This window comes from Triturus cristatus, chromosome 3_2 (assembly GCF_964204655.1).
Source record: "Triturus cristatus chromosome 3_2, aTriCri1.1, whole genome shotgun sequence".
Lineage (NCBI taxonomy): Eukaryota > Metazoa > Chordata > Amphibia > Caudata > Salamandridae > Triturus > Triturus cristatus.
Genome location: NC_140584.1, coordinates 472,862,343 through 472,886,287, shown reverse-complemented (window position 1 = coordinate 472,886,287; position 23,945 = coordinate 472,862,343). Strand labels below are relative to the sequence as shown.

The following is a 23,945-nucleotide window of genomic DNA, read 5'->3' as shown; positions in this document are numbered from 1 at the left end:
TGGTTATTTGACTTCTATCTCTGCCTGTCAGCGGCTGTCAGATCAGCATTCCCTTTTCAAGTTCCCTACTGCAGTTAGGTTTCTTAAGTCTTCAGCAGGTTTCTTCCTGCTCCCTTTGTTTTGCCTCAATGGGACCTCAATTTAGTTCTTACTTTTCTGATGTGCGCTCCCTTTGAGCTGCTTCTTAGCTGCCCTCTTAGGCTATTCATCATGAAGATGGCCTTTCTGGTGGCAATTTCATCTGCCTGCAGGGTCATTTAACTGCAGGCGATGTCCTCTCTGCCCCCATACATTTCTTTTTACCCAGACTAGTCCTTCGGACTCTAGCATTATTCTTGCCGAACGTAATCCCCCTGTTCCATGTAGGCTAGTTCATCATCTTGCCTACCTTATACACTCCGTTTCATCACTCTAAAGAAGAGAAACTCCACCAGCCTAACCCGAAAAGAGCGTTGTCGTTGTACCTTGACCGCACACAACTGTTCAGGGTGGATGATCAAGTCTATGGTATGTTGGAGCCAAGAAAGGGAAAGCCATGCAGAAAATAACTATCTCCTGATGAATCGTACTTTGCATTAAGATCTGCTACACATTGTCCAAGAGGGAACCCCCTGAGGGCTTGCATGCTCATTCACCAGAGCAAAGGCTGCGACCACTGCGTTAGATGTCCCGGACCAGAACTGCATGTGCTGTCAGGCTGCAACATGGTTTTTGTTGTACACTTTCACCAAGCACTACTGGTTGAACAGTCGGGCCCGTCGGGATGGGCACTTTGCCCGTTCGATCCCTGGGACGTTCTAGTTTAAATCCGGTTCGCAGACCCAGCAGTGGGTAGGTATTGCTTGGGTATCAATTGTAAGGTAAGGAATCTGCAGGTAGAAGTCTCTAGCAGATGAACAAGTTACTTTCCTTGATATTCCTTATCTGGTAGACAGACTATCTAGCGACAGATTCCTTACCAACTCACCGTTTTTTTACCTTTTTCTTCTCCGCCCCCCAATACCCCCCCAGCCCCCGCTCTGAAAATGGATATTTGAAACCGGGCTTTTTTCTCTTTTTAGGCTCCTAGTTTCTCACACCAGTGGTCAGTGTTAGTGTCTCCACACTCCTTGTGTGGAAAGTTATGAAAAGAAATAGACGTCCGCGCACTGGGGTGGTGCCTCTAAAGGCTCTGTACACATCACTTCTGGAGCTGCAGGCGCCGCAACATGGAGCCGCACAAAGCCATCCACCGGCACGCAGTGGTACTGCTAAAAAAAAAATATGGATCCAGTCTGATGTCTGGGGATAATTCTAAGGTAAGGACTCTGTGGCTACATAGTCTCTAACAGAGGTGGTGTTACCCAAAGTAAGTCACTTGTTTGGTTGTCTCCCAAAGAGTGAAAGGGAGCCTCTGTCAGGGGGAGCCGGGCTGCCAGTTCGGGCAGGACCGTTCCCATTGGAGCAGGGTCATGTGGCTGGGTCTAAACCGAGGTGTCGTGGTGTGCTTGGACACTTCCAGATAGAAAGAATTAAACCATTTACCTGCGACTTCAAATGATATCTACTTCCCTGACATGGTGAAGAAGAATGTTGCGGTCCAAGGCAGCAGCTAAGTTCAGCACAATTGAAGTGTTCACGTGCCAATAATCCAAATTTGCCTCAAAGATCGTCCAAAACGGAAAATTAGACAATGGAACAGAATCAGAGGTCTGATCTGAGCGGTACTATGCTAGTTATAGAAGCAAGTAAGCTACTGGTTTTCAGATAGCTGCATTGTTTTTGCTAAATGTCACTTTAAGATCTAAACAGCAAAGGTTAAGAGGGAGTTGGGATGTTAATTTGTTTTAGAGCTGTGTTATTAGCCCCCATTTTTTTAGCAGGAGATTTATTGTGTGCAGGATTGAGACCCAGTATTGTGCCAAGGATCTGTTGGGAAGAAGCAAGAGTGTGGGAGCAGATAGCACACTTAAGCTTCCTTAGATGTATGCAGGTTAGGGGTCAAAAAGAGGTCCAGATTTAGTAGCTTTGGTGTCCTCTACTGAAAACAGGCTGAAGGAAGTTGGGGAGATAATATCGAAAGCAAATTTTCGGCATGGAGAAAAAATACTTTTTTGATCATCAATGTGGTGAAATTGTGAGAGGAAAAAAGTTCTAACTGATAACAAAGGTCTTGTGAATGCAGAATAGTTGCTGCAATATTTGCCGTATTTGAAAGCCTATCTAATATTTGTTTTTAAAAGTGTTTTATTAGTCTCTGAAAATAAACGGAAGAAACTTGCAGTGCAAGTGTACAGTTTCACACGTAGTATCCCAGCGAGTACAAAACAAGATGGTTACAGACATGGAATCACGTCATCCAGAGGGGCCACAACTGTAAAACATTACATTCAATATGTAGAGCAAAATGTGAAATAAACCGAGTCAGCAAGTAAATGTACTTAAGAAGGAATACCGTAATTTCTCACTCGGTCGTCATAAACTCGGCAAAGGTTACATCGATCAGTGCATTTATCCCTCAGTGTCAGAGCTGTTATCAGCGCTAGAGTCCCCATCCTCATTGAGTCTCCCAAGCAATTGAGCCCAGAGCAGTACCTCCTCCTCTGCCCCCTTGTCGGTGATGGACTGTCGTTCCATCGAGAGTGTCTTTTTCCTTCTCAACCTCCCCATTCCAAGAGGCCACTCAGCCACTGAGCTACCAGCAAAACTTTAGTGGCCAGCCACCCAGTGGCCACACAACACTTCGCCAGGAGTAAGGCCAGCGGTGCAAGTTTATAGGGAGTCTTGTGTACCCGAGGATCTAACCAGCACACCCAGTAAGCAAGCGAGTGGCATCTGCAGGATCACCATTCCAGTGGCTACCTCAGTACGTGGCAACATCCGCCCCCAGTAGGAGTGACTGCATATCGGCACAATTCCAAGCCAAGTGCAGAGAAAAAGCATCTGTCTCCTCGCAACAAGCACACCTAGCTCCCCTATTGGGATCCATTTTACTCCCTTTGTAAGGTGTTACATAGATGCGGTGCAAAATGTAGAAATGCAGCCATTTGAATCTGTTATAAGACACTGCAGGGACCAAGGTAGTTGCCCAATCCCAATAAGCGTCCAAAATGGGCTCTCTCAGATCTCTCTCCCAGGCCTTGCACAATGAATGGCTGTTTATGCATGCCCTCGTTAAGTGCCTTTTTAAAAAAATTGTGATTAAATGGCACCCCTCCCCACACACTATTAGACCTACTAATACCGCAGAGGGCAGTGGTGCCGCAGGGAAATCACTCCACATTTCCCTCCCTTTGCATTCTAGCTTGGCGTTGTGAAAGAAGTGGGCTGGTCTGACACCAAAGGTGTCCTGAGTTTCTTGATAGGAGATAAAAGTTTATCCGGGGTAGAAATCTTCCGCCACCTGGCACCCTCCTCCCCCTCCAGTTTACCATGGACATGTCTGCATCAATAGCTCGAAAGGGAGTGAGATCCCATAGCTGCAGCTCCCTGCTGAAGGGGACCTTACAAATTATCTTTTTGGCCACCTTCTCCCAAATTCCAGCTATAGTTCAGATTAAATAAAGGGCTGAGTTCTCCGACCGACCCCTGCGCATTAATAACTGTGGTAAGGTGTCCCCTCCCTCTACTGTCCCAGTAGTAGTTTCTCCAAGATATGTCTCTATCAACCATCTGGTTGCGTGCCCCAGATGTGCTGCATAATAGTAGAATTGCATATTTGGGACCGAGAGCCCTCCGTCCTCCATGTCTCTCTTAAACACTGCCAGTGCTACCCTACTACGCTTCCCCACCCAAATTAGAGAGACTAATAGGCTATCAGTTTGCAAAAGAACCCGGCCTTCAGCGGGAAAAGTGAGTTCAAAACAAGGTACAGGCAGCATGGGAGGAAGACCATTTTCGCTATGGCCGCCCTGCCCATTGCAGAGTCTATTCTATGATAGTCACATTTTCATGGCCAGATATAACCCTATCCATGTTCTTGAGCTTGTGCTGTGTCTCGGAGTGTGTGACCTGGATCTCTAGATACCGGAACCCCCTCAAACTCTCATCGGAGTCCCTCAGCAAGCAGTTGATCCTGAGGTTTCACAATCAGTCCACCCAGGGGAAATAGGAGTGATTTGCAAGCACTAAACCGGAGAACTGAGACCTCGTCGAATTACACCAGCCATCGCATCAAGAATAGAAAGGACTCACCAGGAGATTGCACACAGACTATCATCTGCATATAAAGAAATTATAGGTTAGAATCACCCACCCAGATCCCCCAAGGCTCCATCTCCATACGCAAGTGCTCAACTGCCAGTGCGAAAATGAGGGGGGAAAGTGGGCACACTTGCTTGATTTCCCTACCAACCGACCATGGTTGAGATCCCCTGCCCTCCCAAACCCCCCCCCCCCCACTCACCCCCTGTGTATGTATAGAGGGCTCAGTGTACAGGAGTTGTATCCATGCACAGAAATTGGGACTAAACCCATTCCACGCAACATAGCCATTAAATATCCCCACTCCACTAAATCAAATGCCTTTTCCAGATTAAGGAAAACTAAAGCAATCTTCCCATCTCCGTCCAAGGCATCATGCAATACATGGGTCAGTCGACACAGATTGAGTGGTACTATGCCCTGGCATAAAGCCTCATTGGTCCTCTTAGACCAGCTCGCGAATAATCCCTTGTAGACTGTTCGCCAACATTTTGCATAATATATTAAGATCCGAATTAAGCATGGTGAGAGGCCTGTATGAGGAAGAATATGCTGAATCGCCTCTTCATTTTAGCATGAGGCACAATATCCCCCCGTGCAAGGTCGCCTGAAGGATTCCCCTCTTCTTCACCTCAAGGAAGAACTCCAACAGTTTCTCCTTAAGAAGAGCAGAGTAGGTATGATGAAGCTGTACTTGAAATCCGTCACACCTGGGGCCTTGAATCTGTTGAGTGACTTCAGTGCGGTACCCAACTCCTCAATAGATAGGTCCTTCTCCAAGTCCTGCACAAGTTCATGCCTCAACTGTGAAAGCCCCACCCTGACCAGGAACCAATCTATCACCCTCCTCCTGTCCAGGTGTACTGGCCTGATGCACCAATTTGAAATGATCCAGAAAGGCTGACAAAATGTCTTGCCGCTTAGTCTGCAACTCTCCCAGCCTATTCCGAATGTGCAAGATGGGGGGGGGGGGGGGAGAGATATCTCCTGTTCGCGCCTGAGAATCCAGGCTAGGAGCATGCCTGATTTATTGCCCTCCCTGTGCAAAAGCTGACGGTATGACTTAAGGGTAGTCTTGTCTACTGTGTCCCAGAGTTCGTGCACTTCTTTATGCACTCCCAGTATCATTGTACGTACCGCCCCAGAGGGTGTTTCTTGTTTCTGATGATTGGCCAGCTGACCCTCCTGAACCTTAAGATCTACCACCAATCGCCTTTGCATCCCACAGACCGTCCCTATAAACTCCCCTCTAACTATCGATTTGATCGCCCCACACTCAACAGCTCTGGAGTCCGTGGTACCCCAATTAGCTTCCAGACAAATCACCAAGTATGTTGACAGGGCATCCCGATATACTGCATCCATGAGGAGGTCAGGAGGCATTTGCCAGAGTCAGGAGCATTATCTGAGAGAAACCGACCCTGATGCATCACCTCTGCTAACCATGAATAATCCAGGCCTCCCAACCAAAAAACTAGCCATGTGACTATAGGTATTGTGCGTCAGGTATATTCGTGACCCCTCAGGTGTTGCGCATGCCAGCCATACAGTAGACCCAAATTATGAATCGCCCTCCGGAGGGAGCCCACCATTAGTTGTTTTGTGCCCCCCAAGCCCCTTGGGTGGTTACCGGTCCTTCTCCCAATCCAAGATACAGTTGAAATCACCGGCCCAGATAATGGGAAAGCCCACACTTTCCTTCTTCAAGATGTCCTGAAGCCCGTCCTAGAAATGCCGGTCGTCAACATTAGGGGCATATGAGTTTAGTGTTTTGACCTCCCTGACGTTCAAAGGGCCCTGCTACAAAACATAGCAATCCTCCACATCCACTTTGTTACAAGTGTGCGGACCCCCGGACCCATCCAAATAGCCACCCCCCTGGCACACGAGGAGTAAGAGGCAGAAAGCGGGTCCTTCCATTTTTTACCTAATTCCTAAATTTCGACCCTCCCTGAGGTTTGTCTCCTGTAGACAAGTAATTTGCACTTTATGGTGCCTGATGAACGAGTGTACTCAAGCGCTTGGAGTAGTTTCTGAGCCCTCTGACTTTCCAAGAGATGATATTAATCCGATCGACCATGTGGGCAACTGTCCCACTCCCACCCGCCCCTCCCTCCCTGGCAGCCCCAGCTGGAGCCCCACCCTCAGACATCCAAGTCAAATACCACCAGACAGAAACATTAATATGCTGTCTACATCTCAGCTCTGTAATGGTGAACAAATGACCCCCTACTCCATGGATGTGCAGCATATTAACTTTAAATTCTGCAAATCCAATTCAAGATCGGCTTTCAGGGCACAAAGCCTAAATCCAACCTCCCCTCCCACCCATTGCCTTCAACTAATCGTGGAGAGGCACCCCAAGACCCCTCTCACAGAATACATTGCCTCTTTGAATACACTTAAGCATGAGTTATTACTCCAGACCATTACGCCAAATCAACAATCCCTGCTTCAAACATCCCCTGCAACAAGTAACGAGAGGAAAGGAAACCAGCATTTGCAATGCAATAGGTCTCGCAATTCGAAAGTTTGAGCCATTGGCATTGTAAATGACAATACCTTTTATTTATGTGTTGAAAATCTGCAGGCGATGCATAAACATGCACATTGTACTTATAGTGGTTGCTTACGAGAAGCAAGGCTGGCAGTAACCACGCCTTTTACTGCCAGCCATGCATCTCGTAAGCAAGGACAATAAGTACAAAGTGAGTGTGTATGTACCCCTTGCAGGTTTTAAAAACAAATAAATAAAAGGCATTGTAAATTACAATGCCAATAGAGCAAACTTTAACAAATGCGAGACCTATTGCATTGCAAATGCTTGTTACTTCTATTCAAACACCTGACAAACAAAATGCCTCCATAGACTTTAATGAAGTCGCCTGCTTTTTAAACGTATAACACCCACCAAAAAGGAGTCCATTCCCCACTGACCTTAATGGGTTTACTGTCTTATCGCGTGACTACTTGCATTTTTTAGGCAAGTGACTGACAAGCATGCAGATGGGAGTTATAGAGTTCTAACTGCATTCCTACAGCACACACAAGATCCTGCACAAAACACCACCCACCTTATCTTAATTCTGCCATGACATTCCTCTTCCTCGGTTGTTATCATCCAGGAAAACCGTTTGGTATCTGAGGCTGAGCTAATAAAGGACAGAGGACTGCTGTTCATCAGATCTTTCGAAAAAACACACATCTTTCGCGGTAAACAGAACTAGTACATAGACAACCTAAAAGGTCTAGCAGACTGATTCAACTGCACATGCCCTGTAAACGACTGTCAATCAGTACATTGTAGCATCCTGATTGTGTCTTCATGTGCTGTTACTGTAGACAGCGTGAGTCTTGTACTGATGCCTGGTAGAGTCCCAAAGTAAAGCGGGGCATTTCAGGACCTCCAGTTTGCAGGCTTGTGGTAAGACCCATCGGGACCTTCATCTTTGATTTGGGAGGTTGACTTGTTTGGAGTCGGGTCAACAATTTGACTGTGCAAATTCCCATTGCAACTCAAAACCTGCCAATGTGGTCCTTTTCGCATGTGACTCCTTTTGCTAGTACTATTTCACACTTTGGATGTTTTCTTTTCTGTTAACCCATGCCTACAGTATTGAAAGCGAAACTGCACGTCCTAGTGGCGGCTATTGAGTTTGACACGAACAAAAGAGGTGGACAAGCTCGCAAATTTATTGAGAAGAGGAGTCCGGGGTCTGGCATGGCTCTAGAGCTTAAACAGCAGAGGCGGTAAAATATTTGGCATCATGCAAAATATGATAGACTTTAGTGGTTAACATTTGGTAGTGTTTTAGTTGTTACCTGATGTTGTTATAATGCATCCTTTCCATAGTTCCTCAGTTCCCTTCTGCTCAGCCAGTGTGTGTGAGATGTATTGGAATTTTGATCAGTTCCTGAGCTGTTGGAGTGTCAGTGGTGTGAGTGGGCTGAGCAGTGAGGATGCTGCTCCTGGTGGGGCATTTACCTTTAACCTGTAATCTAAGAGGTATCTTCTACAATACATCTACACCTTATCATCTACATGACTTGGCTACCTGCTTACAAGAGTGTATCCTGTATTGTAACAGTTTTATTGTAGTTTATTAGAGTACACCGGTGTGTTGAGTGCCATTCGTAAAAGTGGTGATTCCTAAACATTAAGTTGAAGACACATAATATCACTCTGTAACACATAATAACACACCACAGATTTATAACTACAATCAATGCAATATACACACACTACACATACCAACACTCAATACCACATAATTAGACTATACTCTAAGCAACTTCAATACACTATGCATAATACAACAAAAAAACACAAATAACACTTTTAGGTACAAACTTTACAAAAAAAAACATCCACCACAATACTCTACAACATAGCACAAACTTCTAAATAAACACTTAAGTTCCCAAAAACGAGACCTATTGGCTATGCCAATGCTTGTTTTCTTCAGCTTGGTTAATGAGGTTCTAGACCTCTTATCCTCTCTGAAAGCAGGTCAGCGACGAGCAAACTAAGGGAAATTTATATACCAAGCCAGTCTATTGTTAAAGGGCAAGCAGTCGGAGGCCCCGGTCAGCTTCTGGCTATTGCCGTGCCCAGTAACAAGGAGCAGTCCGTCGAATGCACAATTGACTTTTCTCCAGCCATATCAGTCTTGGGGTTCTTGGAACACTTTGATCCTCACACTTAAAAAATATTGTGCTTTGAAATACCCTGTGTTGCTGCACAGAAGGTTTTTATTCATTTTACCACTCAATGAACTAATTGATTTAGAAGTTTAAACTTCTTAACAGTTTTTGCTAGGAATTAACTTATTTAGAATACGTTTTTATACGGACTATGTTCTTCTCCTACGCTGTTTGCACACTTTTAAGGGTTTTAAGTAAGCCTACACAAAAGTACTTATTTACATTGCATCTCAACTTTTGTAATTAACTTTCCCGGAATGGCTGTCTTTGAACACAAATTTGGGAAACAGTTTTGGTCAAATACAAAAAAAGTATGGGCCTGTTGTGCCCCTCAGAACCACTCCACTTCCACCCTCAGTTGGCTAATGCATGCATCCACTCACACTGTTTGACTAAGTGGTCACACACTTCAATTCCTGCATGTTCACAGAGCCTTTCGTCCTTCCGAGATTGATAAAATTAGTACTGTTGAATTGGGCAACAAGAAACATCTATTCAGTGCCAAGCTACCCCAAGGGGTACATTTGTGCTATACAAATACATGTACTATGCAGTGATTGAAATGAAAAAATAAAAAGTGCAGGTACTCTGCATCAAAGATACCTGGTGGCTACTAAGAAGTGCCACACAATCATTAAATGTATTGCACCCGTTCTGAGAGGTAATGGTGCTCTCCCTTTCTAATGAAAGAAGTGTAGGTACTTGGTACCTGCACATTTTAGACACTGGTTCTTTGTACTCCGATGTCACTGAACATAGTGGTGGAGTCACACGTGTCCCAAAAATGGAATGTTCCTGATTGAAGAATTTGGTGTAGGAAACAATGGAGTTCAGTGGACCGATTAGCCTGTGCAATATCCAGGTTATGGTTGCTTACTAGGCTTCTTCTAAGTTCATATGGGTGAAGGTGGTGCACGTGCTGCATCCGAGGTAATGAAATGGAATCGTAGAGCTAGGAGTTTTTTGTTATGCGTGTTGTCTACGTGCTTCCCATCACTAGCCTGTGATTTAGTGGCCCTTTAGGCTATAGTCTCAATTTTTTTAAATTTAAAAACCTTTAAAAAAATGATTGCGTTTGTACTCTGTGTCTGCGGTGACTGGACTTGTGAATCTGCAGCCTCTGCAATTACAGTCAACACTGCGGTTTCCTAGATTTTGCCCACTTGGATTGTAATCAAGCCAGTAATTCTGAGGCCTTTGAGCCTGTGCAGTTTGATTCCTCTGTCCTCAAACTTGTAAGGCTTCTGCTCCCGAGCATACCATTTAAAAGTATGTGAATTTTAAAACTGTCAGTATGTGTTACCCTATGTCTATGCCCGGACTTGACTCCCTTTAGCATCATTTGAGTATTCGGTCTGTTGTCGTGCAGTCTGAACCTGTGAGCCGTGGAAAGTTTCTCAAATACATTTAGGTACCAGAAATGAATAACCAATGGAGCGTTTTTGACCGCTAATAACACGGTTTATAACTAGAGCCGCATTTTAGTGTCTGAGATTTTTTGGGGTTGGGAGATCCCCCCCCCCCCCCCTCCCTGGTGAGGCAGTGCGCTGGGCAGTGGTGTGACGGGAGTGAGGTGGGGGTGGGAGCAGTTCCGCCCCGAGCAGCGCAAGTTTTGGGGTCGGCGATAATGGACTAGGTTGGGTAGTAGGCGATAGAAGATGAGTAGAGATGTCCCGACAAGCATGCAGTGTATCTCTCTAAGGATGGGGTGGGTGTGTGTGTGTGGGTGGGTGGGGGGGGGTGGAGTGAGTGGGGGCTCGGAGTTTTAGGGGAGCCGGTAGACGGGCGGATAGTATTCTGCAAAAGAATGATTATTATTGATGTCTCAAGTCTGTTAGATCACTGAAGTGTATAAAAGAGCTTGAGAACAACTGTCAGAAATATTGGTCGAGGAGCATTTGCCGAATAACCCGTCACCTACAGGTTCAAGCCATCAATATTTTTAAAATCGTCTCTGGTTGTTTTCTGCTGCAGCATAAATCCTGCAGTTGAAGTGGCAACAAGATAACTTGATGGGTTGATATACCTATTTCACAAGTATGTTTTCCCATCAAAGTTAACTGTTTAGGTTTGTATGTTATCAGGAGTGTCTTGGTCTCTAGGTGCTGTAACAAGAGCTTTATTGTCTGCATGTGATGCCTTTGAAAACGAAGAAGAAAGTCTGAATATTGTGAGAGGGATAACTTGGTACTTATTGCTGGGCCGCTGAATGTAGTTATTTTAGATTTACATTAAACACATTTACAATTTGAGGTACGACGGCATGCAACAATTTGTCCACAATATACTGATTTTGATCAGATGATGAAGCCGGTATAACAAAGCAGGTCTGCAAGTTGCAAGGTCAAAATTAACATATTTGATGGTGGTAATAATAAAAACTGTTTATCAAATTGGCGGTAGGATGCAGGAGCCCCTGGGCAATTATCTTGCTAATTGTTCCAAGCTCCGGTCCACTCTTTTACAAGAGAAAACTCGCCTTTCAGCATTTTGCAGAACTGAATTAGAACAACAAACAAGCGTGGCCACTAACTTTAAAGCGACCGTGCTAATTAGGAATGCAGCAGGCATCCGGCCGCGCTGCTGCTCACTCCTGAGCTCCCTAGGCCAGTGGAGTTAACGTTTAGAGAGAAGGCGGGACATGCACCCACCTTTGGCCAATTGCGGGCTTTCAATTTTTGAAAGCCACACGCAATGGCCAATTACTTCAGCTTTTCAGCAAACTCGTGCGTGTGGCTTTTTTAGCCACACGCACGAGTTTGCTGAAAAGCTGAAGTGATATCAAGAGGTCATTTTCTAGCAGCAGAGCATGCACGCTTCGCTAGGCTCGACCTAAAAACAGAGCACTCCCTCTAAGGAGAAGGGTGGTGAACAGAAGTACCTCGCAAATATATCTCCTCAGTTACTATATCAGATTAATGTATCGTTCCACATCAGAGAAGCCTCCAAAACAGATAGTCTCCCTGGCTCCAACTGCCGCTTCGAGGATGCCAATTGCATGGTGCCATCAATCTGGATCACCACCCTGGTGGGACAACTCTCGGAGTGGCTGCTCCCAGCCTTGCTCCCCTCCAGTGTACTCCAGGCGGGGGCACAGTCTCCAGCTGCCCTTCACCCCTCACTTCCAGGATCCGGTTTTGTCCCTGTGCACCTTGTCCCCATCTCCAGCCAGCACCACACATCCTCGGGATGATCAAAAATTAGATTTGCCCCCCACCTCACCCTCGATCTGGGGAACAAAAGAATCCTGCTCCCACTAGTATCTTAATGCATAAAATCTCTCTTTACTGGGGCAAGAAATTCCCACGTACTGACCAAACCAACATAGGGTATAGAAAATAAAGTAATATTTGTGAAGTATAAAATTGTGCATGTTTAAAACAAAATATAATCAATATATATAATCTCACCCTCAATCTGGCCGGATATAGCAACATATAGCGGGGGCCAATGGAATGAAGCTAGCTTTAACTTCCAGGAAAATTTTCTGTGCTCCATGGGTGTTCGTATAGTCAGGGTAGATGGAGATCTTTTGGTTCTCATACCTGGCAGTGTCTTTGTCCCTGCCCGCTTGAAGGATGCAGTCCCTCTCTTTTTAATTTAATGAGTAATTATGTCCTGCGGGGATGCCTTGTGCCAAGGTGCAGCCACCAGCGCCTGCTGCGCCCCCTTGATGCTCAACATAGGGGATAGGCTACAGGGCTTCAGCGTTCCACGGATCCATGTTTTGACAGCTTTTGATAAGTCCCCTCAGCCTGTTCCTGGAATTCCACTGGCGCACGTTGTTGCATTGTGACATACCCTCCGCATCCTCATGTGCCTCCAGGCTCCTGATCTGGCCGTGGCCACCTGCTTCCACAAGGTAGTCACCTCAGCTTAAAGCTCCATGATAGATCACTCCGCAATCTATCGGAGACCTTAGAGAGGTCTGTGCGCAGTAAATTAATCTTAAGGGCCACTGTCTGATTTTCACTTTCAAGCGCCACCTTGGAGCCCTAGATGGCCGCAAGAAGATCCGCCCTCGTGGGTTCCTCAGCAGAAACCCCCCCTCCCCCCACCCCCCCTACTATCTCCCCTCCTGCGGATCCTGGTCCCTCTCTTTGGTTAGCAGCTTTACATTTCTGACGCTGCGATACCGCCACCGAGGTCTGGTGTATTGGTGCATGGTGTTCCCCCTGGGGACCGCAGCCTGTGTGTTTCTCCCGATAGGAGCGCCAGAGGTGTCAAGTTATTCAAGTCCAGACCCCTAGGTCAACCACTCCAAACAACCAGTGGATGAGTGCCTTCCAAAGCTGACAAACTTGGTATCCAGGGGGCCCCCTGAGGCAGTGGGGAGTAGTAGCCACAGAAGTGTAGTACAAGCAGTCACCCCTCAGACACACTCCTCTGTCCTCAGAGTGGTAGGCCTCAATAGGCAGGAGGGGCCCAGGGCACAGCGCAAGTGGCGAGAAATCCACCTCTCAAGGGATCCAGCGGCAGCCCAGACCGGTCCCTATTCACTGCAAAGCCAAAAAGACAAGAGGGGCAAGCGTGCCCTGAAGTGCATCAGCTAGTTGCCTGCAGCCGTAATGCGGGTACCAGAGGTCTCCATGACAGTCAAGGTCTGCCAGGGGAACCGGTGGCATCCAAGCTCCCCCCCCCCCCCCCCCACCCCCCACACACACCCAAGCCCAACTCTCAGTTACCTCACTGATATCTTCCTTGAGAGACAGACACTAATGTCCGCAGGGCCGCCCAGGAGGCGCAACCCTGACCGAAGGCTGCAATCCTCCAGGCCTGGCCTCTGCCCTGCAACTGGGCCCCCGCCGCGACCAGAAGCTCCTCTCCTCTCCGGCGCTCATCCTCCAGCTGCCAGGATCTACAGAGCCATCGAGGAGGCAGGCTCGGAGTAACCCACCAGTGTGCACGCAGGCCCCAGTGCTCCGCAGCACCAAGCAGGCCACGAACCCCCCCCCCCCCCCCCCCAAGTCCTGCCAGGAAGGCAGAGCCCCCCTCAGTCAGCAGCGTGGTGCTCCCTTGAGTTGTTCAGGTGGAGTCTCCGGAAGTCGGGAGGCCACAACCGGCCTCGCAGGCTGCGACGATACCGGATCTCTACCTGCACCCTGGCCTCTGGGCAAGCCGCAAGCATCCTCCAGCCTCCGCCGATAGGGGCGACCGCACACACGTCTGAGCCGTGTTTCTGGGGTGTATGTGAGCACCGATGCACCGGCTGTAGGTAAGCGGGGGCCGTTAGCACAGTAGAGGAAGGATATTAGAGGATTATGCGGGGTTGGATGTGGAGCCTTTTAGGAATGCGTCCTGTCTCCCATCATGTGCGGTCACACCCCCAAGCCTATCTAATATTTAAAAACATCACTTGAATGTTGTGGACGTTCCCTTCCTGTTAGATAAGAAATGAGAAATTCTAAATATTTATGTTTTTTAAACAACGCAGACACTTAATTGTTTGTTTTGCCTCATTATTATTGCTAAATTTCAAGAATCGTTCTAAGCGCCAGTGCTAAGCGCAAGGGGCAAATTAGAAAATACATTTCTGAGAAGCATTGGCTACAGGTACAAGATGGTCAAATGTAAGAGAGTAGCCAGTATTCAACATGGTGGCGTGTGTCACCACGTTCTTCTGGGGTGTTGGGGGAGGGAGGTGAATCATGGCTTGAAAGAAGCACAAGTAGAAGAAAAACAACTTAAAATAAAAAGAGCATGTGAAGTCAGCTGCCATGTTGATGGTACAATCAAAGATTAATTATCCCCAAAAAACTAATTTGAATTTAGGAAAATACAAATTGTAATTTACATCCCAGTTAAATACCATAATGTAGTGTGGGCGTAATCCACTGGTGCTTTAGCTGCTCAAATCTACTCCTTTTTAGCACACAAGAAATCAGGATGCTTAGTTTCAATTGATTTGTTGAGTGGGTATTGTTCTCTGTGCCATCGAATAAAAAATCTTTTTTTTATTTGACAATTTGCAATTTCTAACAGTTATATTGCCGATCTCTTGTGTGAAGAATATCTAATGTTAGGTTCTTTTTTCTAGATGATTCTTTGGGATTGGGACTTGAAACAGTGGTACAAGCCTCAGTATCAAGTAAGTACATTACATATCCTATTTCAGAGTGCCTTAACTATAAAAATGGTAAATGTAATCCTTGATTATTAGTGTATGAAAACCATTCTCTCATCCACAATTTTAGTTTTTACTTTATTTGAAACCATGTCGTTAGATAACGGAGCATATCTGCCCAGATATGATTCTATCATTTCTCCTTTTGGTAGCCCAGGTGCAGGTTTCCTGTTGTAGTGTACTGTCTGCCTCTGTGATAGGGATCAGAATGATGTTCATGAACTCCAATATCCATGACAAGGGTTTGGCCTTTGGATATGCTGACAAACTGCTCACTTCAAAAGGAGTGTGTAGATGTGAATTTGCATTCTACCCACTCCCAGTCTGCAGCTGTTAAGATGAATAAGGCTGTGGAGATGGATGATTTTTGCCCTCTTCTTCGGATTTTGGACCACAGAGGTCTAAAAGCAAATGTTTTTGCAGTGTGAACCTCTTCTAGATTCACACTCTGGACATTATTCTGCCTTGTGCTTGACTCCAGATGTGGATGTAAGTATGAAGTATTTTAACTTTGTGCGTCAACCAGAACGGAGTCAGTATGATTCCCTATGACGTTGACTGTAAGCCCACCATGCCCCAATACATGACCTTCATTTAAAAAAAAAAAAGAAAAGAAAAATCATCTGAGGGTTTCAGAAGTGTTTGAGTTCCTGTGTAAAATATTGAAACTTCAATAAATCGAAAAATGGACTTTGGCTGTTTGATTAGCACCAGGGAACTCTGCTTTTTAATGGAGGCGTTTCACTTTGTCAGAAAATCTTTTTGGTTAAATTCTTCCTGAGCTGTCGAAAGATTACCTTTATTGAGAAGTACCCTGTTTGTACGTTCTGTCTTCCAAGATACCATATGTCTTAAGTAGGTTATGCATGTTTACCCTGTAAGCCTAAAACTTTAATAAACATTGATGGAATTATATTGGCATACTGTTTAAAGATCTAGAGTTCTGTTAACACTTTTATCGAGTCAGAGGAAGAATGATCTAACTATTGAAGCGGAAGGTCTTATTTCGCATGATCATGTTTTTCTGGCTTCAAAGAAGCCTCAGGTGGGACATCAATCTGTTTCTAAGTTCAAGCAAATGGTCTCCTTTTCATTAGAAGTCCAGGAATCCGTCTTGAGAACGTTCTACAAACTGATCAGATATCGTGGGTCTACACGGCCTCCAATAAAAGAACTTAATAACATGACAATAAGATAAACCAATCACACCATTTATCTGCACAGGAAGTGACCTCATGGGTTAAAACAGTCTTTAAAAGAATCCTAGCAAAAAGACTTAATTTCCTATCATCCATCTGCACACAACTCAGCTCCCCCTGCACCTCTCCCTCCTCCTAAGACCTACTTAATGCCAGACGTTCTGCTAGTGCATCAAAGGGAAGCCTGTCTGTGCCAGTCCGCGAGGGATCACCCCAGGCACCAGGGACCCAGACACACTATTCGGTGGTCTCAACCCCTGCGGCCACTCGCCGTACTGCTGCCACAATGCACCACACAACACTGAGGGAGCGTTCACATCTGCCTTCTGCAAGTTTTGATGCACTCTCTCATGCTACACCAACCACTCTAGCACCCCACTCGCTCACACTTGTACTTGCCAGTGCCTGGCTCACACAGACCAACCACTACCCACACAACATGCCACACTCGCATGAATTCTCATCACCTGCTCCTTCTCCCAACATTCCACGGAGGTATGGAACCTATTACACAACCACGCTCTGGACCTGCTCTTCCTCACAGAGAAGAAAGCTAAACTCAACCTTTGCACTAGACATTTCAGCTACTTCACATGAATTCGATTTCACCAGGCAAGACTGTCATCATAATCCCAGAGGTGCCACCGTAATCAGACTCTACCAGCTGCTCCACTGATATGAACTGCCCTCCTACCCACCCAGCTAAAAGGGACACCTCATTGTAGTTATCCTCCAACTTCTCCCTTTGGTGAAACCCTTGCACCACCAGGACTCTGCACCAATTTTTCCTGTGACATCACTGATTTTGTCGAACTCCTCCTCAACCCAACACCCTCATCCTCGTTGGAGACCTACATTTTCACCTAGAAGACTGCCCCAACCATACTCTATGGCCTTTCTACAAAAGCCTCCGTAACCTGTGCCTCACCAAGCACGTTACCAAACCCACTCACACCGCTGAACACATGTTGGACCCAATTTCCTCCGTAATCTGCAATATCAGTCAACAACCCAACAGCTAGGACCCTGATAAACCACAATCTTACTAGTTTTAGCATACTTATTCCACACCACCACAGAGCTACCACCACCAAACTTACCCACTGCAGCTGGAAAAGCATCATGTAAGGGAACACAGCTTCCGCCTTCTCCACACACCAGCCCAAGCACACCGGCAAATAGCTGAAAGCTATTAAGAACCTCAACAGCTGGATCACTGCATGCCCTGCCCTCTGGCTCCTCTTAATTGTAACCCAAAGGCAAGAGCCCTATAACAGGCCAACTGGTGTACAGAGGAACTAAAGACTGCATTAACCACAGCACAAACAGTCCATACAGAAGAAAGGATATCTTTGCCATCAAGGATTTTGCTGTGCCTCCTGAAACATCGCCCGGTCGCAAGGTCTTTGCACCAAGCTCTTGGAATTATTGAATAACAAGATCATATCTATATACAACAACTTTGACCCTCAATTGGACACTGTTGCAACTCAACTCCCTATAATGGCCATGGCCGTAGAATGTTCCATGACCTCGTTGCCCGCTGTCACCACCCTCAACAGAATGAAGACAATTCATTCGAAGGTCCCATATGACCCTTGTCCCCACCACTTTCACCAAGGGACTCCTACTTCTTAGCAAAGCACTAACATCCATCGACACCACCACATTCTCAGACTCCTGGAAACATGACATTGTCACACCCCTTTCAAGAAACCATCCGATGACCCAGCCATGCTCTTTAACTACAGACCAATCTACCTCCTGCTGTACCTAGCCAAGGGAAACTCATCAACCCATGCCTCACCAACCACCACCATCTCGATACCACACAGTACAGATTCAGGCCCAATCCGCACTCATCAATGCCACAGATGACATCCATATGATACTTGACAGAGAAAACACGGCAACTCTCATTTTCCAGGACCTTTCTGCATTGAAAACTTCAACAAGTGGCTCACCAACTGGGCCAACGCGCTGGCCTTGAGAAACAAACCCACACAGCATAAACTAGAACACAAGCACGGAAGACCTCTGAATGGTGATGCAACACTGCAAACAATTGTAACAAATGGAGAACCAGCAAAAGGGAAGTGCAAAAACATCAGTTCAAAATTGCCACGAGAAGATACCACCAGCTATCCCGAGAACCTAAGGCCAGGCCATAGTAGAATGGATATAATCAGCTCCAAATACAGCATAAAAATCTTCTTAATCGTCAAGGACTTCACCACTCCCACATCTGCTATCCGCAACATCAGTGTGGGATAGGGTTGAGAAATTAATCCACTAACCAGTCCAGTAGAGAAGATTATTTTTTTAAATTTTATTAATCAAGAAAGTACCCATGACTAAGGAAGTGTCCAGATGCTTTAAGGAATGAGCCTTGTAGTTCCAAGAACCATACTGCATGTTCCACCAGAACATGGAATGCATTTAATAAATCACCAAGCATTTAAAGCAATAGCCACAATACATGAAAGTACACATGCTAAATCACCCCTTCCCCATAATGAAATAAAAGAAAAGAAGCAAATGTAAATGAATTCACATACAGTAAAAATTAATACAACTCACCCTTTGAACTTAGCTGGCATTTTGACTATTCTTAACCAAAGTGAAGTTGTCACTCGTTGTTTAACTAGAGAGATTGCCTCAGTGATCAACTATTCTGAAATGTCAGGATCAGCTAAATTGTGAAGACAAGAAACCTTAATATCAGAAGTTATATTCCCAGCAGTGATGGGCACATCAGTTGACAAGTGGACTACAAGTTTGATTTTAAATAGTTGCCTGTGTTTCAGAGATTGGTATTAAACTGGTTTTATTCCACCAACCTCTGCCCTGCAGTAAGACTGAGGCTGCTCCAGTTCTTATTACCTTAACAGGAGAGGTAAATTGAGATTCACCTTTCAACACTCTATTGGGTTTTCTGATTAAAACGGTCATTAACCCTAAAATTACATTCACATACTTTGTGCTTAGTGTCATACCAAGTCTTTTGTTTGTTCTGTTTCTTCAACACTCTATTTCTTACACTCACATCAAATTAATGACATTCCTGCTTAGATACCTCACCTCCTGAAGCTAGTTGTAACCACCCTAAAATAAGTTTGGTTTTAGCTTCTCTACATCTCAAACTACGGAACGGAGAATCACCTGTTGTAGAGTGTGGTGTGGTTAAGTAATTAATTTCAAACTTTCTTTCAAAAATTCTGTTGCATCCAGCTAAGCAGAAAGTGCAGTTTGAATACCTTCTTTTAAAATACGATTAGCTCTTTCAACAAGACCATTGGAAGATGGACTATAAAGTGCTACTTGTTGATGTGTAGCATCTAAACTTGTCATACATTTTTTCTTTTCTCCAGTATTGTTTCTTTTATAGATTCACATGCTTGAATCTCCTCTATCATGGTGGGAGTCCTACGGTAACAGTAAAATAGCAGTATCAAGGTTTAAAATTAAATTCCGCTTGGAATTCAATAGCATTTAGTCACTGAGACACTGATCAAGCTTCTTTATTGACAAATACTCACTTGGGAGTGCACCGCTCCAGTGTTTTCAAAGTACTGTATATCTGCTTGGCAGTTGGCATCCCACAACGGCGGGTGCAGGAGCTGATTGTGCACACCTACTCTTATCATATTACTAAGCTATTACTTTGGGAACACATCGAGGAGGTGCGACCATTGGAGTCCGCCGTTGGTTCTCTTTTTTTTTTTTTTTCTTTTTTTTTCAAGCATTTAGTATCCAGTTAACCTCCATTGAGGAACTCCAGCCAGTCCAATCACAGACCCAGAGTATCCATCCCCTGCAGGTCACCATACCTCAGATTTTTTACCGCACTTTGTGTGTTAGGGAGTTTCCCTGAGCTCTGCCAAGTTAGTGTTTCTACCTTGACCTTTTCAACTTTCAGCTTGGAGTTCCCTTTCCTTCATCCTTCTCTTCAGTTGAGGTTGGAAAGTGAGTGTACCTTTTTCGATCTTAACTGCAGAATGTCTGAGTCTAAAAAAGGGCTGTTTAAGCCCTGCAAGACTTGTGGAAAGTCCAGGCTTTTCCCTGAGTGCCTATACTGCTTATATTCAGATCATAAGCCCAGAGACTTTAAGCACAGCCGGACTTTCACCTCAAAATCGCGGGGGAAGACTTTCTCCTTTGAAGCCAGAGGAGCAATCTATTAGATTCTGAATCCTAGAGTGAGGAGAGGCCTCATACCTCTTCTAAGAAAAGAAAGGAAGAAGACCCTCCTTCTGCCCAGAGAGATCCAAAGAAATCAAGGTCTCAGAGTAAGGAGTCATCTGTGGAGAAAAGGGCTAAAAAAGAGCAGCCTGGCTCATCTCATGCCCAGCAAAGATCTGGCTCTGCGCTTTCATCTGTGCCACATACTCCCTCACAGAAAATCCGCATGTCTACGGCCTCGTCGACGAAGCACTCGGTCTACAACCGCTGGATCCAGTACGCTGTCAATGGTTTCTTCAGCGACATATACAACGTTGACGGTCAGGACGACGACCCATTTAGCGTCGATGAAGACTGAGGTGGTGATGGCGGCAGCTGTGAGGAGTTCATGTCGGTGAGGGCTTCGCCGTCGATGGTTTCGCTGGGCGCTGCGTCGTTCACTAGCGTCCTCGCCCTATCGAGCGTCTCCACACAGTCGCTCATACCGTTGACAATACTATCTACAACCCCATCGAAGAAGATTGACATGCCCGTTCCAAAGACAGTTCCATCCCTTTTGAAGGATTTCTCCCAAATCTCTCCACTGCCTCCTACTCGCCTCCCAGGAATCCGAGGATGAGGGTCCCTATGGTCCCACATATAGCCCTTCGCAGCTTAGGGTCAAATGCCAGGAATCTGTGGAAGAGGAGGTACTGGATGACCCTTCTGTGAATATGGAAGGGGAATATTCTTTCTCGGACAGAGGACGCCCCAGCATGCAGTGCTTGGACACTTTTCAGGAGCATTATCCTTATCCTGAGCATGAGGAAGAGGAACGTCAGCAGGAACCCTCCACTAACGTCCCGATGTCTCTAGTCATGGACTTGAGTCTGAAGGTCAGCGACTACTACAAGTGTTTACCTGAGGCTAATGTTGCTCAAAAGCCAGCTCCTGTAGAGAGGAACCTGCTGTCATCTCTGATCAGCAGGCTACGCACCGCAGAAGCCGAAATCCTTACCGCCCTTGCAGAATCCTGTTCAAACGGACAGTGGTGACCAGCAGCTGGAAGAAGGGGAGCTGCAATTGGATCCAGATGTCCACGATGAATGGATTGACTGTGGCACACACACAGCATTCTCCCACTCTGCCTGTGGCCAATTCTCCTCCGGCGCATATCGACAACTTTCATGACCTTTTAGAGCGGTGTCAAAACGTTTTGATCTCCCTATGCCAGTCAAGCAAACTGTGTGCTTCTTATACGATTTCAAGGTCACCACGCAACGCTCCATTAGAGCCATCCCTATTGACTTACTGTGGCAAGAAGGCCTTAAGCTGAGGAAGTCTCCAGCTTTTGTGCCTGCAGTTATCCCAAAATTGGACAAGAAATACAGGGCACCCAGGTGTCAGACTGGATCCGGTGAAGTTTTTTCATAACGCGACCCCTGCGCGTCATTAGGTGGCATCGGTCGATTCAGCGTTCGTCGGCGTCGTGATCGCCTGGATGAAGTTGCGTTATCTACTTAGACGCCGCCCCTGCGCGCTGATGTCCGTTCTTCCTTTTTCGCGCCAGCCAGCGCAGATCCGTAGAGAGAGGTACCCTTAGTCACTTTTTGACTAACTATTTTTTGACTCTTGTCAACTTCTTTTCGAGTCGCGTTGACTCCTTGTGCACGTAGGGATATCACGTTGGACCGGCTTCAAGGCTTGGGACGCCTGTCAAAAATTGATGTCTGTTACGGACCCGTACCTTGTGTGCCTCTGGTGTCTGGAGCGCGACCACGACCCGAAGTCTTGCTCCGACTGTCGGCCCAGCAGTCTGCTTTGCGCTGCTCGAGGTTCCGGTCGAGAGGGAGGTCGCTTGACCGGTCGTGGAGTCCTCACCACCACTCATCTTCGAAGTCTTGGTCTTCGAGTAAGTCCAAGCACAAAAAGAAGGTGGAGAAGTACCGTCGCTCTTCGCATTCTCCCCGTCCGTCAGCCGAGGCAGGATGTGGACAGGGTCATCTTGCAAATCCGCCTTGCGGAGGCTGCTGGGTCGGCTCAGAGCTTCCCTCCTTTTCCGGGAGCCGGAGCAACCCCTGCCGAACTTCGTAGTTTTTTCGAAGCCCTTCATCTCCTCTTTGGGCAGCCAGACTCCGCTGGCGCGCCTTCGGGCCCCGCGGACTCGACGGGGGGGTTCTAGGCCTTCGAACCCGGCATCTCCGGCACCGGCTCTTCAATGCCCCCAGGGATCCAGGCCTGGATCCGGATCGGTGCTGGTCAACCTTACAACACCTCCAGCGTCAAATCCACTAACGACACCTCTGCCCCCTCCGATAAGTTGTGTCCACAGCCAGTGTCGACCCCGACCTCCACCCTGACCTGGACACGGAGCCGGACCGACGTCGACCAGTGCCGGATCAGACGCCGACCGGTACGTTTGTACCACTGTTCTATCCTGGCGTTCCCTATTGCCTTGAATGGCAGCCAGAAAAGGGTGAGGAGGACTGGGAGGGGTCTATTGACCCTGTAGCAGACCAGTTGAGTGAACCGGACTGGAGAGACGAGTTGGGTGAGGCCAGTGGTCTGGATACCTCCACAGACCTAGGCATGCTTTCTCCCCCTTCCGTGGCTACAGAGGAGGGAGCCTCTTATGCTGTGGAGTTGTGTAGGGCGGCTGAGGCTTTGAACCTTGAGCTTCCTCCGGTGTTGATTAAGACTAGTCTCCTGACCGAGGTGCTTTAACCGGCAGCGGCCTCTTCGAAGCCCCTGCTGCCGTTCAATGAGGCCCTCACGGACATCCTTCTGGGCACTTGGTTCAAGCCCAGCACAAGGGCCCCTGTGGATAGGATGATTGCTCGACGCCACCGCCCGGGCGACCCTATTTTCCTCTCCCAACAACCTACCCCCAAGAGCTTAGTGGTCCAAGCCTCAACTTCCAAAGGCACGTTCCCTACTGTTCCACCAGATAGGAAATCCAAGAAGCTGGACCATGTTGGGAAGAGGTTTTCTTCTGCCAGCTTAGGACTGTGGTCGGTGAACACAGCATGTCTCTTGGGCCGTTACACCCACTCTGTGGGATACGATTGCGCAAGTGCTGGCGCAGTGCCCAGAGGAGGTCCGGGCCATTCTGTCCCGTGCAGTGGCTGAGGGTGGCGATGCAGTGAAGTTCGTCATTCGCTGTGGGCTGGACACCACCAACTTGCTAGGCAGAACGATTTCAATGTCTGTAGCCTGGAGATGCTACGCCTGGCTGACGTCCACTGGCTTCTCGGGTGATGTCCATTCGACAATTTTGGACATGCCCTTTGATGGTCGTCGCAACAAAGCGGACAACGTGCTCGAGTGCATTAAGGATTCTAGGGCTACGGCGTGGGCCTTGCTACCACCTCTCGCCCCGCACAGTCTGCTTTTCGCCCCTTTCATGGCTACAGAAGGGGTGTCCCGCCACGTTACACCCAGAGCCACAGGCCTGCGCAAGTTGCCCTGCCTCTGCACGGCTGGGGACTTGGGCCCCAGTGTCATTGATCTGGGGGCCAGCGGGCGGGCCAGTCCACCAGCTCCCCCTCTGCAGCAGCCTCTAAACCTTGCTAGTC

General features: G+C 46.9%; 1 protein-coding gene across 2 annotated transcripts in view; it reads left to right on the top strand.

The window, feature by feature from the left end:
- PDE3B (phosphodiesterase 3B) overlaps positions 1 to 23,945 on the top strand; it is a 1,362,481-nt gene that overhangs the window by 314,732 nt on the left and 1,023,804 nt on the right. For both annotated transcript variants that reach the window (XM_085648114.1, XM_085648115.1), the window contains exon 2: positions 14,924 to 14,974. In XM_085648114.1, the coding sequence (XP_085504240.1) occupies positions 14,924 to 14,974 (51 nt within the window). The remainder of the gene's footprint in view (positions 1 to 14,923; positions 14,975 to 23,945) is intronic.